General features: G+C 46.6%; 1 protein-coding gene across 5 annotated transcripts in view; it reads right to left on the bottom strand.

Annotated features, from left to right (window-relative positions):
• LOC120898614 (PH domain-containing protein DDB_G0275795) overlaps positions 1–26,356 on the bottom strand; it is a 124,726-nt gene extending 98,370 nt beyond the window's left edge. For 2 of the 5 annotated variants that reach the window (XM_040304688.1, XM_040304692.1), the window contains exons 1-2: positions 26,222–26,356; positions 8,684–9,476 (exon numbers count right to left, since the gene is read on the bottom strand). In XM_040304688.1, the coding sequence (XP_040160622.1) occupies positions 8,684–9,055 (372 nt within the window). In that variant the 5' untranslated portion in view covers positions 9,056–9,476; positions 26,222–26,356. Of the gene's footprint in view, positions 1–8,683; positions 9,477–24,777; positions 25,155–25,413; positions 25,741–26,175; positions 26,200–26,221 lie in introns of those variants that run through there. The other 3 variants (XM_040304690.1, XM_040304689.1, XM_040304691.1) reach the window with 3 other exon arrangements.
• Positions 26,357–26,645: the final 289 nt, after the last annotated feature.

The following is a 26,645-nucleotide window of genomic DNA, read 5'->3' as shown; positions in this document are numbered from 1 at the left end:
GGACGACACTGGCGACAAATGCACCAATCATAGGAAGGCAGCATGCTGCTCTGTGACATCGATATACCGGCTAAATGTACAGAAACATACTAACACACACACATATCGCTGCCCTAATGAACGGGCCTAAGGATGTCGCTTTAATTTTTGGGCAGGTATCGCAGGCGCCCTGTTCCCTCTACTACAAACACATAGCAACACAGCAGGCCTGTAAAATGCAATATGTTCGCTGAAAATGCAACGAGGAAGATGTCCCATTGTCAACTACTCAACTCATTGTCGGTCCGGCGAGGAAGGAAGAGCAATTGCAACGAGAAAAAAGAAGACGCAAAAAAGACCGGAAATTTCACACTCGCCCGGGGGTGACGAGAAGCGGCTGCCATCTGCCCGACCCTTCCGAAGGGCAACGTGAGGGCGACCAAGGCCACAACAAATGCACGACAACACGTTGTGCTACAATTTATGGCCCTTTTTGGTTCATTATACAGAGATTTCCGATTCCCCGTTGCCAGCTGGCTACGAGGCTAAAGCGAGGACAATGATGTGCCGGGAAAGCGGCGTGCGTTACCAGCGGCTGTAGGTGACCGTGAAAAATCAAACAAACGAACACCAAGGCAAGAAACCTGATGGCGAGTAATGCTGCACTAAAAAGCACCACACATGTGTCGTTTAAAATAAATAGAAAGGAAATAAAATATTACAAAACAGAAAATATAACTAAAAAGGATATGTATGTTATGGAAAGTGGATAAAGCGATACATATTTCTAGATCGATGAACATCCGACTAACATCCACTCGATTCCTTCCAACTTTCCGTCCCGAGTGAGAACTCACCAAATTGCTTGGCGTTGATTTGTTCAGCGAAATAATTAAATTAACTTCGAAAAAACACACAAAAATTTATTCGCGCATTTTACCGGCATTCAGTTTAAACAAACCCGTACCTGACGTTCGGCAAAACGAGTTTACGGTGCGGTGAAGCAAAGTTTTTTTCCTACTCCCTCACTTTGCAATCCTATCCTGTTCGACAGCCTCACGAGCTTTTTCTGCACACTAAGTACATCGAGAAACCCAACAGTTCAGAAAATGTGCAGGAATCCTACTTCAAGAGAGAAGCAGCACAAGAAAGCTGCAGAAGAAGAATCCAGTTCCGAAATTGAATCCAATTAAGTAAATTATTTAATGCCGATGTGTACGTTTTTCTGAACGAACGATGACAAGCAGACTTCCGAGACGAGCAGCTAGGAACTTTTCGGTTCGGTTTTTTTTTGTGAGTTTCAAAGTGAATGAGAGATAGGTAAATCTACGGGGGAAAAAAAGCTGAACAACTTCCAAATACAACCTCACAACAGAGCTAACAAAACCAACCAAATCCAACATAAACTCGACTTTACGAGCAATTATAAAAGTAAGCAAACAAACCCCACTACCGGCTTCAGTAGGCAGGATTAATGAAGTGAGTTTGTGTCGCACTCCCTGCCACCACCCTCTCGACCCTTATGTTTGGTCAATTTCATTCCAAAGGCTTCTCTTACCACCATACGAAAACAAATCATTTAATTAGCGAAGCGGCCAGTGTGCAATAGTTCGAGTGGCTGGTAGTTTGCACACAAAAAAGTAAATTCTACATACACACAGACACACCTTCGCACTAATTGCTCCACGGTACTGCTGCTCCAAAATCACGCCACGCCGACTATCGAATATCATCCGACGCGAAATTGATTTCTATTTAACGATAAAACAATCTTTCCCCACCAAATAGACACAACGGACGGCCTGAGCGTCAAATGGTGGCGGACGGAGTGGGTGGTTTGCGTTTGATTAAAATTTAATTGCACCGATTTGATGATTTTATTGGCCGAAGCGCGGCGTGTGGCAGGGGACGGAAAAACAGATGAAATTGATTGAAATATTTATCCACCTTCCCACACACACACACACATACACCCGAGCAAAGCGGAGCTGCTCAATACGGACTCCAGTTACGCTTCAACCAAATCCCCCCACCATACCTCACCCGCACTCAAAACACGATGGTGGTGCGGTCAAAGTTCAAAGAGAAACGCTTTATTCAAGAGAGCAAAATCCTCCTCCGATCCCTCCGCCAAATGAGCCGCATGGGCGAGGGTAGAGGTAGGGGATCAGCAGCGATTGGAAAGAAAAGCGGTTCGACTGGAAAAGCTCTTTCATCTCTTGTACGGGAGGAGGCTGGTACATGATTATGCTGGCTACCGTCGTGCCCAGCTTATATCTGCTGTCTGGGTGTGTCTCCTCCGCTCCAACAGCTTACTGATGGATCTTCTTGCCGGGATGGTCGCTTTACCAGCTCGGTCGCTCAATGTTCCACCCGGCTAATCGAAACTTCCGCAGCCCGCATGAACCTCCTCCATCCATTCCCGGGAGCACCGAGGAGAATCAAATTATTTCCACCGCATCGTCCACGGAAGGAACACGGACGAAAACAGCGGAAAAACAAACGAACGAATCCGTCCAGCAACAGCAGTGCCAAGGATACACAAAAGGCAAGGCTTTAGACCCGTTTCAAAATGACGAGCGAGAAAGAGACAGATTGAAAAAAAACGCCGCTGCTACTCCAAAACCTGCACCAGGACCACTGCAAAAGATTATTGCCCTCACCAGCTGCCCAGCCCAGCACCTCGTCCGGTCGACCGTGTGCTGGGGCTGATTTTATGGTGGGGCGTCTCCCCGCCTGCCAGGTAAATGAAACATAGTCGGCCAAGGACCTGTTGTCGTTGCCGGTATCTGACGCAACGTCCAAAAAACGAACCACCAAAGGGAAAGCAGATCAGATCAAAAAAGTTGACGAGCGCCATCATCCATTACCGTGGGAACGGTGGTTTCGGCAAAGATAAATGAGCCCAGGTTTTCTTATAACATCGGTCCGCAACCACACACACACACACACACACACACACTCACACATAAACCGCCCGTTGAGGATCATGTTTGAAAATTGTCATACCTTTTTTTCCTCCCGCTTCACGTAAACGACAAAACCAATACACCAAACAGCAACAAAAAAGTCTCCCCGGCCCGACTCCGATCCTCACCCGAGAGGCCGGCATTCAAATTAACATATCGATTTCCTCCCACCGGGAGCTCAGACCGACAAAAGGGCCCTATCTCAGTCTCCGATCCCAAAGAAAAAGGACTCCCAGTTCTCACAGCGGCCCTGTTGCTGGGACAAAGTGGGATGACCTTTTTTCGTCGTTTTTTTTTTGTTTTTTTTTTGGGGAGACCGCTACCCATAGTTACATCACGCGGGACTTTAGCATCCTACGCTCCACGGTCTGTTCTTGAGCTCGCAAAGTTTTATCCCAATTTCGATAGGATCATCCCCGCCATAACCTGCCTTCCCTGTTTTGCCGCATGTGTTTTGCAATTCCTCCGACGCACCAGCTGTTTCTGTACCACCAAACCTAACGTGCTCCTCCGAAGACCATATTTTTGGGGTATTTTGTTATTAAAAATCCTCCCACCCGGTACAACAATCTGCCCTATTGCCCCCCTTCCAACTGGGCGTAATTATTAATTTGAACGACGCCGTGCTCTCCGCTGTCTTCTCGGTTGGTAAATATAAAAAAAAGACAAGGAAACTCCATCGGCGCCACAAAGATCGGCAGCCACACGAAGATCTGCTTCTTGCCATCGCAAATCGATGTCGGAGGAAGGATGTCCCGCCAGTGGTGTGTTTTAACTAAAGCGTAAGGTTTTGCGAGCTGACATTGCGATAACCTTCCGCTTCTCGGTGGCAAACTTTTTTTCCTTTTCTTTAGCGCGCGCTCGTCCGCTCCGACACGATCGGCGACTCCGCAAGGGTCGCATGGGTCGAGGACAAGCATATGCACGCAGCCACTGATAAGCATGCGAAATTGATGCTCACTTTATACCCGCCAAGGCCTGCTTGCTGCTCAGCTACCGCTGCGTTCGCGCAATAAATAGTGACAGTGAGTAACGCACAACACGACCGTCGTCGTCCCAGCTGTGACGGGAGTTTATTAGATTAGGGCCAACACAGGCCAAGAGCGTTGGCACAGTTTTGGACGGTTGGGCTGCGCTAGAACTACTGCAGCGAGATTGAGGACACAACAATATTAAGTAAACAAAGGGTTTCTAGAATAATAATCGCAAAAATAGTAGCATACCAACAACAGCTGTTGGTTCAAGGGTCAGACAACGTTCGCACTTCATTTGTTATTCGCAGTACATGATATAACACTCCAGATTTCCAGATATTACACTCCAGCTACTCAAATAACCGATAATAAACGTATAATAGTTTTTAAGCTATTGGACCTAATAATAGCTTGAGGATGTTCTTGCAATTTCAGCTGAACGGAATTTCAGATATTGACCTAATGATAGCTAGGTGAAAGATGTTCTTGCAAGTATGTTGGGTGTTTTCAGCGCAGAAATTCAAAAATAATCAAAAAAAATCTTGTAATGCTCTGTTAAAATCTACAAGAGTATGATTGCTTGTCAAATGATGATTGCAGTTCATAGCACCATGTGCCAAATTGTAGGCAGCGATTGTGATAATGTAAGAATATTTCAAAAACAAGTGATATCGTTATCCTGAAAACCCTGTTCTCATTAAATAACAGGCTCTCGATGAGTATACATGCACTCTAGTTGATGCCATTGAACAGAAATAACCTTAATTCCATTTTCTCTTTAGAAATAGTAGCATGGAACTAACTTAGAGCAAAAAAACCCTCAAGCAGTAAATATAAACTTCCCATCGGGCGAAAATAATACCAACACGGGTACGCTCACTACATCGCTAATGAATTACTTACCGCACCGGAATTGCTTCGGTCCATCGTTCCGATGCGTTTTGCCGCCACTATCGATTTGCAATAACCATTTCAAACTCGCTACCAACCCGCACTCAGCCGTAGCCATCTCTCCGGGCACACCTGCGACGGAATAATGGCACTACTTTTGTAAAATATCGCCCATTCCATTGCATCGGGTAAATGGACCACATCCGATCGTACTGTACACCGCATGTGGAAAACCTCGTGTACGATTATTAGCGAAAATGGTATCAGTTCTTGCTTCTTTCTCGCTTTCTCTCCGATCTTTATCTCTTTCCCTCACGCGGCGCTTTGTTTTATACGACTCCGACCTGTTACTAGTTGTTCCTCGGCGTCTACAGTGGTGGAGAGGAGCTATCCGAGCCAGAGGCACCGCAGCACATTGCCCAAAAGCCACCCAGCAAATGCACAGCAGCTCAGTTCCGTACACACACACGCGGAAGAAGCGAGAAGAAACTCCAAGAGTTTCGGAAGAGGAAGCCGGGAGCGCCAAGGCATGTACTTCCATCACGAATGCCCTCCAGGGGTGGGCCCCTTGCGTCAGGTACGAGCGGCCAATCGGTGTGGCTGTGATGGTGGTGGAAACCGGAAAACCAAATATAAAAGTCACAGACCCCGCCGCAGGAGTCGCAAAAGTTGCAGTCTTCGTTGATTTATTTTTATGATTCTCTGGCCCCGCCAAAATCGTTTGCGAGCCTCTGTCGCTTTCCGTCCGACCAGCCGCCCATCCTCCCCATGCCATGTTAGTTTTGCGTTTGCACGATAGTACTTGGCCAAGGGCCGAGGGTTGAGAAAAGAAGATGCGCCCTCCTATCGTTGTGCTTTCCCACTCCCCGCCACGAACCCTTTTTGCACGATGGCGCGCGTTTACGTTTTACTTTTACAGGTCTGTGTTTTTTGTTGTTGCTCCAGTTTCCTTTTCTTCGTGGCATTTTTTTTTTTGCGCTTTTGCCTGCAGGTGCCAACCGACAACCACCGGGCCCTACCACCGTATGTTTCAGGTCAGCGGCATTCTGCTTGACTGTTATCCCTCGAGTACGTACAAAAATGCAAAAGCCACCGAAAAGGGTATCTCAGTCTGGAGGAAAAACGGTCTTGCCAAAACCCCTCCAGGCCACGGGGAGCTGTGTGAAAGTCACATGAAAAAGCCCCCAAAAACAGGCATAACAAGAAAAAAACAGCACACACATACAGTCACTACTACCTTCCGAAAAAACCTCAACCGAACCGAACTCCAATCGTAAATTACGTTTTATTGCATTTTAGTACAACTTGCGCTGTTTGCCAGTACACAACCGGGCAAGCGTTTGAATTTCTTAAGAGATACACAATTCCACGCGAGACGGCTCGAGATGGAAAGGCCTGCTCGTATCGTTTGAAAGAGCTTTTTGAGGGCAAAAGGGGATAGTGCAGAGCATCAGGATCTTCTCCTAAATTGGCAAATGACGCTCCGCAGTTCGCCATATCACAGTTTCATCGCTTTTCCTCCGTTGATCAAAGTATAGCACCGCACTTGCACACTAGCAAACATCTGAGGAGTGGTTCAAGGGCTGGTTTTCTTTTGTCGAACCCGAAACAACCATCATCTGCCACGGACCGGTCGGTACATTAGCAATGAAAATTACCTTCACCGAAGTTGCTTGCTCGGAGCCGGGCCATTGCTGCGCGAGCTTGCGTTACAAATGCTCTGCAAACTCCCACACATCATAGCTTTTATGTTGGGTGGCCGTGACGCACATCAAAACGGCTTGCCAGCACGAAAGCACTGGGCAACTAATTTGGTCGCCACTATACACACACACCCGCACACACACACACACGAAACTGTTGACAACGATGCGAACGCAAACGGAATAATCATATCCCGGGAAATCCTAAGGGCAGGGAGCAGCGATGTGTGAGCGTGTTGCGGATTATGCTAATGCAGCTAGCTAGTCGACATGCCCCCACTCCTTCTCTGCTTTTCCAGACGCCACAGCCAACGAAGGATAACGCGCTGTGTGCTGTGTAAAGACGATGGTAATGACGTAATAAAAAACTTATTCCAAACCCATTTACGAGTAGTGCAACTTTGCCCATAAATAGGATCATGTTTGCTCTCTACTACACCTTCATGCGATGCCAAGTGTATCCATAATTTTGCCCACCGCCCCCAATGACCTTTGCACCTTCCCCGGAACCATAGTTCTATCTTGCTCTCTCCTCCCGGCGGCAACCGAGCGACATACACGTTTGTGGTGAACGAATCGCTATTTTTCCATCACGAGACTCATAAAATTTTAGATACATGAAAAACTCAAGCTTGCTGCTGTTTTTGCGTGAGTTTTATCCAATCACACATACAAACTCCCAGTGCTTGGCTTAGTGCCCACTTAGGACCTCAGACGGTCAAACTCAGAGTTGCAGTGGAGAGGAGAGGGGGGAAACTTTATCCACCAAACAATCCCATCATGCAACGGGTTAGAGCAGATAGTGTCATGACGTACGGAACGTGGCTCGTTCATTGAAAAGTCGTGTGCAGTAAGACGCCCGACACAAAAACGGAAAGTTTTCTGCTCGTGTGCAATTAAAACATGGACTCACCGAAAACAATTATTCCACCGGCGAGTGCATTTATTATTGCTATACAAACAGTGCCCTTTTTTGTTGTTTGAATATTATGACTACGAAAACATGCGTTAGCAACCCCAGGCGTGTAAAGTTATTTGGATTTGCTTTAAGAATTGAAATCAAAGTACCACGGAGTAATTAAATATTATTGGACTAAGTTCCAAGTCTCGCCAATTCCATATCAGGTTGTATGACTCATAAATATACCCACATATGCTGCAACGGACGAAACATAAAGGGCAGACAAATGATGCTGCTTTTGCTGAGAAAATTATGCCAACAAAATGAACTTCTTGATATAGGTATTAAAGATTACCTTTCAATGTTTCAATATTTTGCAACATGAGTGTTGTTTACCTACAGCGGTTCTAGTTTGACAGCTGCGTTGTGGTGAAGTGAGAGAGAGGGACAGGTAGCACAGGCGAAACAAACACGGGCGAAATAGAGAGAGTAGGAATGGTTCATCCCGAAGGAGCTTCGCGTGCAACGGATGAACCTGCGCAAATTAAGTGGAATGACCGCAATCGGGTTTGCGTGAAGTTTTAAAACGGGCACGAAGACGAAAATCGACCTCTTTCTACCATCGCGCCAAGAGAAGAAAGTTCAGTGAATTTTTAATACAGTTTAATGAAATTAAGTGAATTAAGAAAACTGATGTTTCAACTTTAAATTCGCGAAAGAAAGAGCTTTGTTGCTGGACGCAACAATGAGTAAGTTTGAAATCAAATTTTAAAATATGTAAGAAGAAAGTGAAAATATTTGCTTCAAAACCAATTCCATGTTACTGCTGAGAGATATAGGAAAAACAAAATGAACATCCTTAGCTGCCAGAACAAAGAACATGAAATTCATGCTCAAGACCTTTCTTCTTAAACTCAAACGCAACCCATTCACGCAGTGCTCAAAAAATTGGAAAACATTGGAAAATAACTTCAGCTGCACTCAACTACTCGCCTCTCCTCTTCCAGCAGAAGCGATGGTGAAGTGGAAAAATTCGTTACGTTCGTTTGAAATTAGAAAAGTTTCGCTCGCCTCCATCTAGGACTTTCGTAATCGAGTACAATTACCGTACCCACCCACCCTATAACGGGGTACAACCGTTCCAAGACTTTTAGCTACTAAAGTGGAATGAAAATGATGTTTAACTTCTACAAACTCTGTCCACCGTGCCCACACATAGTCCAGCGAACCTGTCCCGCCCCGGCAGCAAGAAAATGGCACACTTACCGGTGTCGAGTACGGATGTGCCGTCAGACAAACGCCGTCCGCCTTGAGTTGCTCCTGCAGCAGCGCCTCCAGCTCGCTCAGCATCAGCGGCGAGCTGTCCCGCTCCAGACTGTCACTGTTGTCGGAGAGCAGCGATTTCGGGTCGTTCAGCTGAAAGTAGACGCTGGCCGCACCCTTCTCGCGCAGCAGCCGCACGCTCTTGAGCAGCTTGCTCCGGTGGGCCGGATTCTGTACGCCGATCGCGTCCAGATCGGGATCGCCGACCTGCTTGCAGATCTCCAGATCGTCGTACCCATTGTCGAGGAAGCTTTCCGCGTACTGGCCCAGCCCGAGGGCGCGCAACCACTCGCACACGATGTTGCTCACCGCCATCCTGTGGCCAGTACCTTCCGCTTACGGTTGTTTTTTTTGTCGGTGTGAGGAGTCGAGAGCGCTTTCCGAGTCGAGACCAAATTTTCACCACTCACACACACATACGAACCGACACCCTGCACCGCACACAATACCTCGATATGGTATGATTTTTTTTTTAGAAATAATATGTTGTGCTGCAAGCTTTCCTTTCGAAACACGCCGCGCTTACGTTCACCCTCTACACACCAACCCCTTGCTACACTTCCATGCGCGCCCTGCACCTACACACACGCACGCAACGCACCACTTTACTAATAAACACCTACAACACTCCGCGCGCGCCACTTCGCTCTCCCACACGCGCACACACACACAACACTTGCACTTCACTTACGCAAAAAGCTTCACTTTCGTGCTTCTGGACTCCTTCCGCTGTAGGCTAAAAGGGCAGATGAAGAGAGTGAGAGGGGAGATAAAAAAGGGTGAGGATATTTTAACAACCAAGCAAAACGAAGGTAAACACAAACGTTTAATTAAACTTGTGTCCTTCCCCAATCGAACCAGCACGTACTCGCCCGGGATCCGGCGTGACACACACACACACACACACACTTCGACCCATTTCATTGTGCCGGTTTTATCCTGTTTCCTTTTCATCTTCGCTCAATTTACCTCCCTCGGCTCTTGTGTGTTTTTTTCGTCCCTTTTTTGTTCCGTTTTTTTTTTTTGCTTCTCCTTTGTTTAATGATCTTTTTCGATTACTTTTACCTTTTTGCTTGCCCACTTTCCGTTTTTCATTTATTTCCTTCCTTTTTTCGTGGGAGAAGGGAGTGGGGGGTAACTACACACGTTTTACCACGAACCAAGCAAAAAGCTTCTTTTGCCTTTTTGACAATTTAGCTCTCGCCTGGCCATTTAGGTCTGGTGCTGTTGCTGCTGCTGCGGCTGCCGCTGACGATGGTTCTGTTGCGTCGTTTTCGTGCCCCTTTTTGGTCGCTTGTCACCGCGCTTTCGGGACCATTCTACCTGCCCAACTACACCGAATCGTACCGAAGCTGGCTGCATTGCCACTTTCTCAAGGACTCTCTGCTCACTCCAGCACAGCAACAGAACGTGTTTACGCGAAAGCTTTCCTTTGCGTATTTTACACACCTTTAGCTGCACCGAGGCCCGTCGCTCAGTTCCCACCAGTCCTTTCGGGCTTGGCATTCCTCGGCCAAATCGTCGCGTACTTAGTGGCCCCTTCCGTCTGTTTGCTAGCCAGCCAGCCAACTAGGCAATAAAAGTCTCCCACAATCCAACGTTCCAGTGCAGCGAGGAATGTGTGTGAGCGCTCGGCTTGGGCTTGCAGTACGGATCATGAATAACGCGATCGCACACGGGAATTGTGGTGCAATTACCTACGCCGAGCAGGGGGTGTGTGGGTGTACTTGGAGCAGTCAATACTGTGGGATGGAAGGTCCTCTTGCTTCTCGGACTGTTTTTTCTTAGTCAATACAAAAAAAAAAACCACAACGATGTAGCGTTTCCCTTTGCTCGTGTCGCTTCTTCGGCGAAGCACCGTTGTTGTTGGCAGCATATTCGAGCGACAGATCGCCTCAAACCTGAAACGAACGAAGAAAAAGCGACAAAGAGTGGTTAGAGTATAGAAGCAAACAAAGTTAACCATTTGAAATCGTGACGAGTTGGTTAATGATGATGATAAAGATTATTATTACGGTGCACTGTTCAATCGAGGGCGCGCGCCCGCACGGCCGCTCACACACAACAGTGTGCCGCCGCCGCCGCAGCCGCTCGTCCCACGTGTGGGACGCAGTTGGGCAAAACGAAGAAGAAACAGAGGTAAATGCAGGCTAACATAGAACGACAGAGAAGAGCGAGAAAAAATACATCATGTTTAAAAGGAACTAAATACCAGCGAAGGTGGGGAATCTTCCCGCGGGAAACGGGACTCTCGCAACGGAGCCGGAGAGCGTCGGCGTGTATGTACGAACGGTGGAAAATAAAACGTAACACACCCAACCGAACACATCGTGGGACGGTGGAGCCGTTCTTTTTAAGCTAAAAGGCGACGCAAGCGCGCAAGCTCTCGACCTCGATGCCTTCTTAACCACTCATCTTCGCGTTCCATTGCGGGCGTACTGCCCTTGTCCCAACCCACCTCCCACACTTACCCCACAACATTATCGCACGGGGGGGGAGAAGGAGAGCCCAGCATAATTTTACTGTGGCTCGAAAAATTCGAGTAAGATTTATGATGGGCCACACGAAGAAGCGCACTCACACATCCAAACAGAGAGCTAACGCCGGCACCTCTCTTCACGCGGTGACCTCAGAAAGGGGAAGGATGAAGCTCCACCTAGGAGGATTGAAAAATTTTCGTTGACAGATTAAGATTTATGAATGTGGCAATTAAAAAGAAACGTGAAGATGTGGCATCCACACGTAAGCCACCCAAAACCCCTCCCCTCCCGGGCCCATCCATCCCGTTGCCTCCCCAAAAGGTGTTATCCTTGGTGGAGGGAGAGCTGCACTTTTCTCCTTTGAGCTGCTTTAGGATGGTGACGAAAGGTGACGAGAACGAATGGTGCGAAGGTGTGCCGTCTGGGCCGAACGGTCTCGGTCGCCTGCGATCATGACGAGAGGCCACATTAATGGAAACCACCACTGTCGGTTGGGCGTAGATGAGAAGATGATGATGACTTATGGAGACAAACGGCGCGTGAAAAGTGGATGCTGAAAGGTGATCGTGTTAGAATGATTCCCCGAACGGCAGCACCATATTGTTTGACGGCGGAGCACTGCTAAGCGGTGCCGTTGGAATTAATGCTCATCCACTCGTCATGTATTCAGTTTGGTAGACAAACAAAACACTTCAACAGCAGGCTCAGAAAAGGTTCGTGAGATCTTCGAACCTAGCCAACCGACAACGAAAGTGTTGAGTTGGAAAAGGTAACTGGTGAGATGTTCTCTTCAAAATGGGTTACATTTTTAAGATATTTATGCAAAATCTCTAAAGCCTTTACCTACTGGTACGCGTACGGATACGGGTCGGTATGGATTTCGCTTCTTAAAGCTATCCATGACGCTAACGGGAGCCATTCAATGCAAAAAAAAGATTGTTTGTTTTGTGCAAAATCCCAACACCCAGAAGACATTCCAGCAGGTTTTCTGCTTTTGTGTGTTAACAAAATAAGAAATGCATAACCCATGCCATACCGTACCATACACAAACACGGCATACACACCCGGGCACCACTTCCTTCACGGGGACGACGTGCGCATTCGAGGACAAACAAATGTACACACCAACACCACCAACACGACCACCAGAGGAAAAAGGGACGATGAATGAATTGTGAAATGAATGTGAAATTCCCAAGCCGTCACCTTGTCTGGCTGAAGGTCAGAACCTAAAGTCTGGGCCCGATGGTGGAAGCAAAATGGTAAGAAATCATCATGCATAGAGTTGTAGGAAAGGACTTCACCAACGTAGTAGCGTAGTAATGAAAGGGTAAGGATAGGTGCGTCCCCCAGCTTCCATCGCTTGACGAGACGCCGCTCTCTTCCAGGTCCCAAAATGCCAGAGGTTCTACAATCCTGACAGGTGGAGTTTTTTGTTTTTTTTTCTTCTTATTTCGCAAAAGGATTCGCTTTTGTCTTGCATTCCCAGCAGACATATTCACGGTACTGTGTTTCTTGCCAAAGTCTACTGCGAAGCGTTTCGCATTCAGGTGCGTGCCAAACCATCCGCTGGGGGTTAGCCATAATTCTTATCCTTCATCTTGGGTCCACAATTTTGGGTTGGAATACATTTTTCGTCCCAAAACCTTGAGTTCACTTCTAGTTCTAGGGGAGGGACAGGGGTCATGTACGATACAACAAGTCATTCACCTGCGTTACTGGCGTTTGCATGGCGGTACACGAGCAGCGTTCGACCGTACGACGAGAAATCGGGCCACTGTCTGCAAGTTTTGGCACGCCACTCAATATCTGCCACGTGGAGGGAGCAATCTGATTTGCTGCTGTTGAAATTGCTCCATTTTGGCGCACTTTCATCGACCTAGCTGGCTGGCTGGCTAGCTCGTTCGGTTGTAGCTGCGGTTGATGCAGCATTACCATATTCAAGGTGTACCACCCTCTGCCATTGCCAAAGCTTGAATAAACTTTGACAGCAATCGACGAGCGGCAACGAAAGTTTATGCTAATATTGTTTGCATGGGAGGTATTGTCACATCGGAAGATGGATGCAAATCTTCCCATCTTAGGGAAGCGTAGGATCTACGCTGATGTTGCAGTAAATGCGAAACAAATCGTGGTCAGCTACAGTAGCCAACCGACCCAAGGACCCATCCGTCACCATACGCACAGGTCCAGGTTGAGAGGTGAAATGGGTTAGAAATTAGAATAAGTTTCAAGGAATTTCCAATTTCCCAGCAGGCTAAAGCTTTCTTTATGCTGATATAGTGTTGAAGCAGGTTGAAATCCTTCCGCTAAAGAATGCCACAGGCCGGATCTTGTGTCGCTTTTCTCAACGACGCTCCTTTGCAAAGGGGAAAGGTATTTGCATATCCTGGGGCCATTTGCTGGCTGGTTTAAGGCATTATGCTAAGGCTAAATTTATTCATTTGCTAGCTCAATCTCAAGCCTTCGCTTGGTCGTCTTCCGGGCTTCGTACAATCTTGCAGCCGGAAGCTCCAAAGCAACCCATTCGCCTGTCCTGTTGGCGAGCAAAAATGAACATAATTCCTGGTTGTTGCAGAACAAGTAAACATTCTAATATTTCCACGCAAACATGGTAACTGAACCCAGGGAACAGATAAGTAAACTATAATAAAAATCTTTTACCCTATTTACACCACCATGCTTATGCAGTGTTTATAGTGATTTAAAATAAAATCTACCTTTACCAGATTCTCTTACAATCGCTAAAATGATATTCTCTTGCAACATCCTCTGAAGCAGTGCCTATATACCTAGGAAAAACCTTCCATATAGCTTATAGGGCTCTCCTAACTCGATTATCTCAAACGACACAACTGCCTCTGTGGGCCGTGGTGCGAAATATAATCCGCTTCGCCAAAAACCTCCGAACAGTAAAACTAATCCTGACAGCTGGGTAAAACAAAAAATACTCCAAGCAAGACTTTTCCCACTGCCACTGTCAAAGCTTTTCCACTCCGCATCGGTGCTGCTCTGTGTTTTGAATATTAAATATTTACAACAACGACGAGTTCGTGCTGCGCGCGGTTCGGCACAGAGCAGGAGTAACTTCTCACCGCTGGACGCGCACCATTTTCATTAGCGTCTGCGGAGTACACGAGCGCAGTTTGAGACATGTCCCAGTGTTCCACCGGCACAGTTGCTAATTGGGTCCTGCTCGCTTGGGAAAGTTTTAGTGATTGTTTTTTTCGTTCCCTTTTCTTGATATGCATTGAGGGTCGTTCATCAAAACGATGTCGGGGGTGTGGTAGTCGAGCTGATCAGCGCTGGGGAGGAAAGAAATTTGCACTTAATTTGCATATCCTCACGAACGCATCGCGAGGGCGATGAAAGCGTTAAAGCGTGTTCCCAGCCCTTGCAGCAAGACTGCGCGAAGAGGACTTCCGGACAACTGAGAAAGGTACATCTTTTGTGCATACTGTAGTTGTGTGCTGTTTTTTCCTTATTCAGTCATTTTAAACTTAAAAAACAAACGCCAAATAGTTACACACAGGAATTTTCATTTGTTCAAACAAGCGGTCACTTTACTTCCGTTTCCTAAAACGTTGCTCGCGTTATTCACAAAGAAAAAAACGGAAACGTTGTACAAAACAACCGTTTGGTTGATTGAAAAACCCCAAATTTAATAATGCTTTCCTGGGAAATTCCGCGGTTTTTCAACGTCACATGCCATTAGCTTTTTTATATAGTTGTTTGCTACACATGCTACACATATACACATATACGATTCAAAGCCAGAGAATACATGCAACATTTGATTTGTCCGAATGAATAGGACGGGTTTTCCCCATTTCTGGTCAACCGGCGCGGTTTATGGCGGTATAGGTAAATGAGATGGGTTTGTTGGTTTGTGGCCGACAAAGCGGCGATGAACAAGCGCTTCACCAATCCGCGCGAATCGAGGATAACACAAATAGATAATTTGCTTGCTAGATAAAACTCACAACAAACAGCAGCTCGCAATAATAACCACCCGATTCGTAAAACAGAATTTGAGCACATTGTGGCGGTGGGGTGCGTTCTGTTTCGAGCGCTGGCGCGGTGATGCCATGTTTCAACACACGCCAACCCCGAACGAAAACGTCAAAATCAGATAAAACGCCACACAGAAAATGGACGGGCGCGTTTTGCGAACCAAAACGCGGTTTCGCTTAGCTTTGTGTAATTTAAATTGGGTGGTAATGTAAGCGCCACCGGAGGGAGTTCTTCGCCGACTGTTTTCAAACATTTTTCCCAACTTGCTCAACCCCAGGCGCATTCGCGCCAGGATCCAATAAACCTGCACCCTCTCTCGTCTGTGCCCTAAACTTCGCCGAATTATTATCAAAACTGTTCAAAAATTGCTTTTGATAGCATCGATTACCGAGAATGCCCACGCTTCGATGTTCGGCCCGGTGTACAATTACACGCTCCAGGGAAATCAGACCGGCTGGGACTGCCCCGACCGGCTGGCTCCCAGGAGAAGGAAAAAGACGAGAAGAAACCGATGGCCTACCTTACTCCCCAATGGTAGACGCCAGGAGCATAGAAAGAAAATAGAAAGAAACAGAAAGTATCTGTCACTAGCATACGGCCCAGACGCACCACCACCATCAATAGCAAGCGCGCGTTTGCAGCATTGATCAAACACAGCGACCCCCACATAATCAATATTCAACACCAACAGCAGCACCAGGGGTGGTTCATCAGTCAGTCGCCGAACGCCGATCGTTACTACTGCTTTCCCTGCCCGCGGTCCGCCAAGACCGTTCGAGAATCAATCGACAGCGAACGGCGTTCAATGTGTCGGAATGTTTGAAATGTTCGTTTGATGGTTTAAAGCCACATCATCTCCCGCATCGTCCAAGACGACGATGCCAGAGATATGCAACCCACACACCCTCAACGCCCCCCAAAAAGGATGCGTCGTGCAGATTCTGCTTCACCTGACCTTCCGGAATGGCGACGACGTTACAAGAGAAAATCGATTGCTCAAACCAACAATCCAAAGCCTTCGGTAACCATCTTCCCACCTTCACAGCCATGCGATGTTGTAGCAGACGCCGTCCGAAAGCACTGCAAACTCAGACGTTCTGATGCGCGCCACAGCAGGGAATCTTGCCGCATTCGATCGTTTCAACCCGTTGGTGGCCAAAATACGTAACCTCTGAAATTGAGGCGGAATGTGCCAGAGAGCCAAAGCAAGAGCGCAAGAGAAAAACACAAACTCCCTTTCGAAAATACGACTTCCACCCGGACCCGCTGTGCGTCTTATCGATCGTCGGCACCTCCCCCGTCGTCTCTTTTTACCATGCCCAAAATTCTCGAAAACTTTCTCGCTGGAAACCGAACCGAACCAAGTGCGGATAGAATTACTTCAATCATATTTCATAGCCCATATCCCATGTGCCGGGAACGTTGGCGGGCGGGAAAAGAATTAAAAGACCACGGTGCTGTCGCTGGTGACCAAACCCCCCACTGCCCGCTCCACCCGAGAGGTGAAAAGGCAAAAAGGTGCGACAAGACGAAACGACACTTAGAACGAGATTTGATACTTTTTTTTAACTGTCTCTGTAAGTCGGGGACGGAGACTCATCTATCTTGATAGCGCGCGAGCGCGCGCACACACACACGCTTGCTTACCATTTTTGTGATCTTCTCCATCGTTAACAATCCACGCGGGCAACCAAGCGATTTGTCTTGCGCATTTTACGATCTTCCCACCGGAAATCTAACCCCGCCGAGAGTCCCTTACCACAACGACTACTACTACTACTCCAATGTAGCTCCAATCGCACCCTTTAAATGTTGTCATCTTTCCCCGTCGGCGAACAAAATGGTTTACTTATTTGATTCCTCGTTTTTATTTCACTCCCTAATGGAAGTGCCTTAAACCATCAGCAGAGGAGCGAAAATGGCAGAAGCCCACACACGGGTAACGAATGCACCGGACCAAGATAGGACTACACGCCGGAAAACCTGTCAATGCAAGAACCATCCGTCTCAAGTGTAAATGTTTCCCTCCATGGGAAAGGAAATACATTCTTCCGATGACGCCAGGAGCAACAACAACGACAAAAAAGATGCCACAACCTTTCGTCGAATGGTTCCCTCATCAAACAAACCTTATCCCGCTTACCAGGGGTTGCAAAGGTGGAACACATAAATGATAACTACTCACGACGATCGTGCCGAGTAATCGGATAGGGGTGTAGGGCAGTTTTCTTTGCCTCGCTCAAACCATTCAACTTGACGTGATGGCTGCACAAGGGTAAGCACATTCACTGACACCGAAGCGGACAGACAGGGACGAGCCTTCCTTTGCAAGGTGCAAACGCTCCAATGAAGAGATTAGGAAGATTCCGAGGACGAACCATCATGTCCCCTATCTCACAATGTCCCCGGCAAGACAGTGAACTTACCCGCACCATCATGAAGATGGTACACCCGGTACACTCTTCTGGTGCCTCTGTATCTCTCTCACCTCAATCCAATCGTTAACAGCAACCCTCTGCCACGTTTTGTTGTCCTCTTTTTATCAGACATCATAGCCGCAATGGAAGGGGCAAAACAAAAGGTTTCGCTCGCTTGCATGGCCAAGGATATAACGAATAATCTAATCAAAATGTGGAATTATTTGTCCCACCGGGACTGACACAGAACGTAGCGATGTGTAGTGCGCAGAATATTACATTTGCAGAGCCACCAGCTGTTCGATTTGGCAGGCAAAATCATATTCACCCTCAAGCGGAGGGAACATCGTAAAGGGATACAAACACAGAGACACAGAGCTCGAAATGAAACATCAGAAATCGGGGCGATGCACTCGCTGCTACTCCCGCTGTTTACACGCCGGCCGAGTTATGTCATTTTCGTCACGCCGCGAAGAAAGAGGGGCGTTATTAGGCGATGTTAAAATTGTGTTATTTAAAATGAAATAAACATTATATTGCCGTCGGCATAACGCGACACTACGAAGGATGTGTAATAAACGTCCGCATTGTGTGTACGTTATGGCTGACTTGACGTATCGTTGAGAGAATGTCGTACAAGCTCCAAGTAATACATATTACAAGAAATATTAAAAAATCATTCAAATTTATCAAAAAATGTCAGTAGTTCCTAGTCGGCTTGCTAAAAATTACAAAGATTTTCATCTTGTTCTTATACTAACTATCTCTAAAGCATAAATCATTTAGCAATGGGGAATTGTATTTATACCTGATGAAGGAAAAGAATACAGCTTTGTTGATGTCTCTTTTTGTTAACTATTTCATGGAATCGTGACCATGATTTCGACTAAAGCTCTAATCATTCCTCATTTTACCGTTGAATTAAACGATCACTCGTTTAATTTACAATTTTCTATCATGATAATTCGGCCGACACTAGGATCTAAACCATAAAATTTTGGACGACACTAGGATAGTCTGTCAAACGTATTTACGGTAGGTGAAACTAAACTTTTGAACTTTTTAATATGTTCAACATTACGGTCGTTTCGGGATGGTCCATTTAAAAGCCAACATTGATTATAAATTAATCACCTTTTTCAATTAAGGAAAACAAACAAACTAACGATGCTCTGCATCTTCAAAGTAGATAGAATATCTCGTAAATAATTACATTTGCGTTAATGAACAATATTACCAAGTATAAACCAAAAATTCTGTTAGTTGCAAAGTTGAAATACAGGCGGTCCCCGAGATACACGGTTATTGGGGACCGAAAACGGCCGAAAAATACCGCGTATCTCGAATTTCCGCGTAAGTCGATTCTCGTGATTTCCAGCCAAAATATCACTAATTTTCGTGCAATTTTGCAAGTAGGGGTGGTTTAGCCACCAAATTAATTTTTTGATGTGTTTCTAATGAATTGAACAGTTTTAAACCTTTTTAAATGGTATTTTACATTCGATCAATACGGAAATTATTTGGTATTTCACAATGGATGTGTCAAATCAGTGCAATTTGCTCAAAGAACTGTCAAATTTTGAAAACCGCGTATCTCCGAATCCGCGTATAAGAGGTACCGTGTATCTCGGGGACCGCCTGTAATCATTTCTTTGACCAATAAGTTAGATCTTGAGGGATTTTGGCAAATAAATAAATAACGAAATCGGGATCGTTTGGAAATAAATATAAGAAACAACTAAAAAAAATTACTCTTTAATTCCTTTTCGATTCAAACCCAAGGATTGTATCCAATAGATAGATAGACCTGTTAATACTCAAATTAGTGAGCCAACATACTGCATAGATTACAGGTAAAAACAGCCAGGAAAAGGCTTGAAGTCACTCTTCACTCTACCGTAATGCGCCTAAATCTACTTATATTCAGATAAACATAAAATAACCGTAAAGATTAATACACCTGCAGCACACCGAGGCGCATCTGGAATAAACCTGGCAAAAAGATTAGAGAAAGGAAACGAAGCCAAACCGATGTCTAATTTCATCAATGCTTCCAACCTTCCTGTCAGCACCGTCGAAATATTTTGCCTGACACAACTCCTCCTCATTCCGCTCTTTCTGAAACCAATTGAATATTTCAATTACGACAATCGAACTTCTCTAGCAACAACAAACCAACAACACAGCAGAAAATAACGCCTACCCAAAGCATCCCCTTCTCATGCGGGCGATGATGCGCTCCAGTTTGGGCCATAAATTTTCACGAATTAAACTTTGCCCACCCATTCCAACCGACCTCGCCCCAACATCGCGATACGGAAACGGATGCTGCAAGGATCCCCGTCCGGAGTGGAAATTTTGGACCGAACCAACACCTATAAAGTGGCCCAACAAAGCACACCGACGCCACATGCTCTCTGTGTGTGAAACAAATAGTCACGAGGTACAATATACAAACACAAACACACAGAGCAATCCACACAAGCAAGCGCGCAAGCAACGGTGAGAATATTTAATTGGCAGGATAGAATTTCGTTTACGGGATCGTTTACGGGATAAATTCGTGACCACCGCTTTCACCGCCACTTCCATCTTCCGCCGGGTACTTCCTGGTACTGGTTGGTTGTGCAGGTCTTCAAGACAGCCCGGCCACAATCACACCAATACACTCTCCGTCAGACACTCAGGTACCAACGAGAGGCCGGACGGTGAAAGGTTTGGGTTCGCTGTGCTACCATTCTACCGAGCTGCGGCGGCGGTGGTGATGGTGGCTGCGAAAGGATAACGGAAGCGCACGGAAGAGAAATAGGGATGTTTAATTAGGTGCTATTCGAGTTCGGTTCCGCCCCGGTACCTTTCCGCACCAGTGCCGCTTTCTGCCTGCACCGCAACCAACACACACAGATCCTATGTTCTGCTTATGCGCGCGCCCCAGCCAGCCGGATTTAACACCGATGGAAAGTGAGAAAGATAAATAATGCCTTTTTCCAAGGGTTCCCTCGGTTTCGTGGTTCCCATTTCCCCGCACTCGCACCAACGCCGGGCTATCGCTTGCTCTCGGGGTATTGAAATCTTTTCGAAACTTCGAAAAAGCGCTTTTTCCCTAGGCGCAGGCACAATGAAGACGATTTCTTACCGGTTGCAGGTGTAAGGCACGCCCGGTGGGAATTGAATTGAGCGTGCTGGTTGCTCACATGCAAGCAAATCGAGAAAAGCAGCAACAACAAAAAAAACACCTGAACGAAAATACCCGCACAAACTCCGCACTGGAGGACGACGCTAGGGTGTTTTCTTTTTTCTAGGATTAGAATTGTGCTGCCAACGGGCGTGTCAGGTGTCTTTTTAATGAAAATACATTCCTGCTTGCGGCAAGCGTTGGATCAGACATTTGCTTAAATAATATTTATATTGATTTTAATCTGAGTACAATCGAAACGCTTCAATCGATAAGAATAGGTATAAATCGATAGAATAAGCATTTTCAACCAATTGATTTTAAAACGAGTTTCAAATTACTTTGTAAACGCTTTAAATGGAGTTCCTGAAAACCTGCAAAACAAAGTTCACAGACCTCATTTTCTCAACAAACAGTAAAGCCTGCCTAATGTAGACTAGAGTGCCATAGGCAACTCATTACCTTTCAATAAGATGTTTGCTTTCAAACAGTTTTATTTTTGGTCAACTCAATAATTGAAATGAGTTTAATTAAATCTTTTCAGAACTTCTATATGATAGGGTAACAACCTCACATACGTATCGAATAATATTTTGAACTAAAAATAATTGAAATGAAATAAAATTGACATTCTACACATTTTGATTGTTGGTTTGTTAGACGAAATATAATTTAAAAACAATCTAATAAAGCTGTCAACATCATATATCCTCGCACAGTTTAAATGTTAGTTATTAAAACCTTTTGTGTATTAAACACAGAAATTCTTTTAACAATTAACACCATTGCAAAAATTGTTAAACTTTAGTGGAACTCTATAAATAATCGGTGTCAGTATGCACATAAAAATCGTCAACTTTTACATTTGGTGCAGAATTTACCTTTTTTTGCAAACGACCAACAATAAATCGCATACGACCATGTCGTTGATTATTTCATACCGCAACCGAATGCAAACAACGCTCCTTTTCCCATTTGCAAAAGCCCATATATTTGCCGGCTTGCCAGTGCATCAATAGCAGTGCATCGATAAACAAGCAACGTCATTAAACGATTAACAACGTCAAATTAATTTTAAACTCCACACAGAAAGCGACATTCTTGCGTGGTCCGTTCGGTTTTGCTTCGGAGTTAATTTTCTGTTGCGTGTGCCGGACGGACGCGCCGAAGTCAAAATCCAATCTGATGCCGATCATTAAAGTGCAATAAGTATCAGCATATCGATTGAAAGCCAACGGGTTGTTTTACGTTTCCTTCCCACAAAGATGAAGCCAGCGGACGACGGCGCAGGGGCGGTGAAGAGGCGCTGCGACGGACAGGAGGCGAGTGAAAGGTTCCCCGTCCGTACAATCGGGACAGGGGACATAAATTTTGCTATACGATCACATTAAAGGCACATAAAACCATCCATCCGTACGGCTAATACACGACCGATGACGACGACCACAGCGACGTAGAATCGAGTTTAAAAATTGATTTCGCCGCCGAAACCGATATGACCGACGGTCGGTGTGTGACCGCGTTTTGTGCGAGGAGAGTTTTTTTCTGCTTTCCGTGGTTTCAAATTCTTGAGCGAGAGTCGAAAGACAATCCTACCCACCCACCCACCTTCCCCCGATCCGGACGCACACGCAATCTCCGGCATCAATCCCCCGAATCCCCGGTGGGAACTGCAGGTGGTCTGACAGGCCACGGCTTGGAGTGTCGTTCCGTGTGTATGTTTATGAACACAGGAGAGTGCCCAGCAGACTGATGCTTTCGCTCAACGTTCGCCGCGCGCACGATCGATTGCGATCTTTTCGACAAGCGACCGCGAGAGCATTTCAGCCGAGATGAGCAACGCTTCATGCGCGATCTCCAAAAGGAAACACACAATATTTATGCTTCTCGGATCTTACTCCCGCGCCCGTGTCTCAGTGCAAGAAGGAACTCGTACCACGGCACCACTGGCATGGCCTTTTGCTCGACGCGAATGAACGATATCAATCTCCTCCACCATTGACAAACCTATCCTGCCTATCTTGTGCTGAACATCGGCCGATTATTGTCCACCCTGCTTTCCTTCTTCCTGTTAAACGGCGGCAGGGCTCGGGAAGTCTACGAGCCCACCCGTCACCACCCATTGGTGTGTGTGTGCTCTGGAATGTCGACATTCCGAACCCGTTGGAGCATCGGACGGGTAAAAAAAAAGGCCACAAGTTGAAATATATCAACCAACGTAAGCTGGCGGCGGCAGCAAAAGCTTCATCATCATCATCATCATCTTCATGAGTGAGCTTCACGGATATCACCTTTATTCTACTTTTCATTATTCTTATAGCGCTCCTTTTGAGCGTTTCCTTCCCAACGTCCCTTCCCTTTTGTTTTGATTAATGAGATTAAAAATGAGGTAAAGCTCGTGCTAAGGTCATGTTCCTCTAACGCAACCTTAACACACACACACACACTCACACAACTTCAAAACTTTATTCGAAGGAAAGAAAGCAGAAATCTCGTTCGAATTATACCCACAACAGCAACACTTCCACGGTCCATGGGTTCGAGACCACACAGGCACGTAAGAGTTCACCATCATTTATCACCGAGTTGAGACATCTTACGGAAATATGCTAAAAACTTAACCTTAGGGAGCAGCTACCGAAGCTGGGGTATAAAAACAAAGCATTTAACAAACTTACCTGTATTTGTTTTCTTCATTTGCGCCGGAAAACACTCCGGCAGCCTTGCAAGATTGTTTCAAGCTCCACAGCACCGTTCTGCTACAGCGTCAGCAAATGCAGCACGCCTTTCTTCTTTTCTCCATTGATGACGGGCGTAATTCGCTCAATCCTATTTTGCCGTTTTTCCAAACCACCGTTGCCATCCACCTTCCTAATCCTTCTGTTCTGATAACTGTCGCACCCACCGAAAAAGACCAAAAACAGTCCGTTTTCATTTTGCAAAGAACCCATTTAAAGCCCGAAAGAATAATTACCCGTCCCACGTCGTGTGGGAACAAGACACACACAAAAAATAAGGGCAAACGCTGGCTGGAGATCGTTTGCTGCCGGTTCGGGAACTTGCAACCAGGGACCGGTTTCAGTTCCCTTCCCCGCAAGAGCATTAAAACCACAGCCCCCGCAGCTCCTGCTCCTGCTACTGCTGCTGCTGCTGCTGCACCATCCTAGACATGGTTGGCACGGAGAATCCACTCCGGCCCGGGTGGCCAGCAGTAACTGTAAATAATGTTACCATCGGCCGTGCGCGCACATAAAGCAAGGCGGGGATAATAAGCAGGCCCAGCAACCAAAACAACCATGAGCGGGCCGGGCCGAGGAAAAAAAAACAGCAGGAAGCAAAAGCCCGGGCGAAGACGCAGATTAATCTAAAATAGAACTAGTGAGTGAAGGAATTTTGCAACATTCTCGCTGGGCGACGAAGCTTTACGCCCTTTTAGCTTGCGCTTAAGCGGGCGCTGTTCAACGCGCGAGGATGCTATGTAAGCTCTGTAAGCTCCTTTTCGTTTGCTTCTCCTGCTCCGTTTTGCTTTGTCGGTTTTGCTCGCCGTGTTGCTTCGTACCTAGTGTTTCTTCCCCCTCCCTTCATTCCCTCTGCTCTACGCTCTAACCTTCTGACCAAGCATTTTCTCTTTTGGCATGTTTTTTTTTTGTTCTCTTCCTTTTCTTTCACATTCCCTTTACACTGTGCTTTGCAGTGCACAGATCGCACCAACACCAGAGCACCGTTCGTGTTGCGATGCGCACCACCACACCGAGCAGCTGATGGTGAAGGTTTTGGGTTGTGTTTTTGCTTCCCGCGGTCTCACTGCCCAACCATACACTCGAGCAGCCGCTTCTCTCGTCTGCTGCAATCTTCTCGACGCTCACTGGAGCTTTGTTTTCTCATCGCTTTGTTTGTGCCCTTCGCCTTCAGACGATGCGTTTTTTAGTTGTATTCTTCCCAGAGCTTACACACGCGGGGACACACATTCCTGTCGTTGTCACACATGCACTCTTGCACTTACAAACACACACGCATACACACAGATATCGCTCGCGCTTCACTGCATTCGCTTGCCGGGAGTGCACAGCATCCACCGATCCGCGGTGCTGCCTTCCTCAATCTGACCCCAACACACACTCACGCACACTCCGTTCTGCATTGCTGTTTACGTGTGATCGTGAAAGGTAACTAACAGACACGCGGAGAAAGAGACAAAGCCAGCCAGCTAACAACACAAAACACAGAAACGTGATTTCCAACCCCAACCAAAGCCCCGACGCTCCTTCCGTCTTTCCTGCCCTAAAAAGCAACCTAAAAAGCGAACGTAAAGCAAACGAAAAACAACAACAAAAACAAAACCGGAAAGCAGCAACTCCACTCTGTCATCCCCACTTTTCTCCCCCCTATGGCACGCTCTCTTCTATCCCCACACGTACACACACATACGCGCGAGCGAAAGCTTTCGAGTCTTCGGGACCTTTGCTTTTTTGGATTTGCTTGCCTCTTTTGCTTATGCTTTTCTAACAAAAAAAAAGCGTTCTCTTTGCTTCTCCCTTCTTCTCTCCCTTTGCGCTCAGTTCTGAAGCGCTTGCTCCTCACGTTACCGGCAAAAACACAAGGCAGGCCATGCCTCGGACGGACGCAAAGAAAATGGGTCTGCCCTCACACAGGGCACGCACACATACGTACACACAGCACAGACACACGGGCACGGCGGTAGGCACAGGTTGCTTCTTGTTTGTACTGCTGTTTTCTGATGTCTGATTGCTCGCTGCCGCACTAGCGCCAAAACCACTTGACGTAAATAACAGCAGCGCCTGCCAAAATCATCTTTCGGCCCCGCCGTTGTTTCGAGGCCCGCTGTCGCGATGCGAGTGTTTGTGTGTACGCGTAGGGCGGCAGCAGGCAAGATAAACCGAGATGAAAGGGATTAGAATGAAACCAGAGCAAGGTATGAAACACAAGCCCAACAACGTTAAACCGATTCGTTCTGTACTGATGGGGATGGGCATCCCTTTCCAACCCAAAAACAAAAACCAACTCCTCTACGCACACACAATCCATTAACAGTACACTACTGCGACAGATTTTGCACTGCTTTTCCCGCCACGCACCGTTTGCACGTTTGTTTTGTGCACACCTTGTGCCACCACCACTTCACCACCCCACTGTACATTGCTGGCTTCTTCTTTTGTTTTGCACAATTGGAGGCCCTTTTGTTTCACGCGCTCAAACGGAGCTTCACTCATCTTCACTTCCAATCGATGCTGCATTTCCCATTTCCATAAACCAGCGACAGGACACCATCGCAACGTCACACACAGCACGAAATGGTGTCTCGCGAAGGGAAAACATGGGAATGTTACCAATCTACCACCGACGCTTTATTACTTCACGCCATCGCCATCTCACCGTTCGCGTTTTGTTTTTCCTCCTGCTGGGTTATTGCGCTATTCATCAAACACGAGCTGGTCGATCGCGAACACTTTACATCGGTTCGCGATTACGGGCACACCGTACGTCTGCACGCTGCCAGAGATCAGAGAGAACTGACGTGTTATGCTGGGTTATGCTGTGGTATGCTGCACCGTTTTCTATCGCTGCGCCAAATTCTCACCGCCGAACGCTCTCACCGAAAACATAGCGGATGACAGCTGAGCAAATGAGCAAGAAAGAGAGGCAAACGGGGCACGTTGCTCTGAGAGGAATGTGTACAGCCAGTGTTGTCAAAGGTGTGTCTCCAGTCAATTGTACAGCACAAGTTTTGAAGTTTTGCCACATTTTTCATGTGCAATGTTGGTCTTTGCAATGTTGATTAATAAAACAATTAATTTAT

The sequence above is a fragment of the Anopheles arabiensis genome, chromosome 2 (genome assembly GCF_016920715.1).
Source record: "Anopheles arabiensis isolate DONGOLA chromosome 2, AaraD3, whole genome shotgun sequence".
Lineage (NCBI taxonomy): Eukaryota > Metazoa > Arthropoda > Insecta > Diptera > Culicidae > Anopheles > Anopheles arabiensis.
Note: the sequence above shows the minus strand (reverse complement) of the source record. Positions and strands in the feature narration are given on the sequence as shown.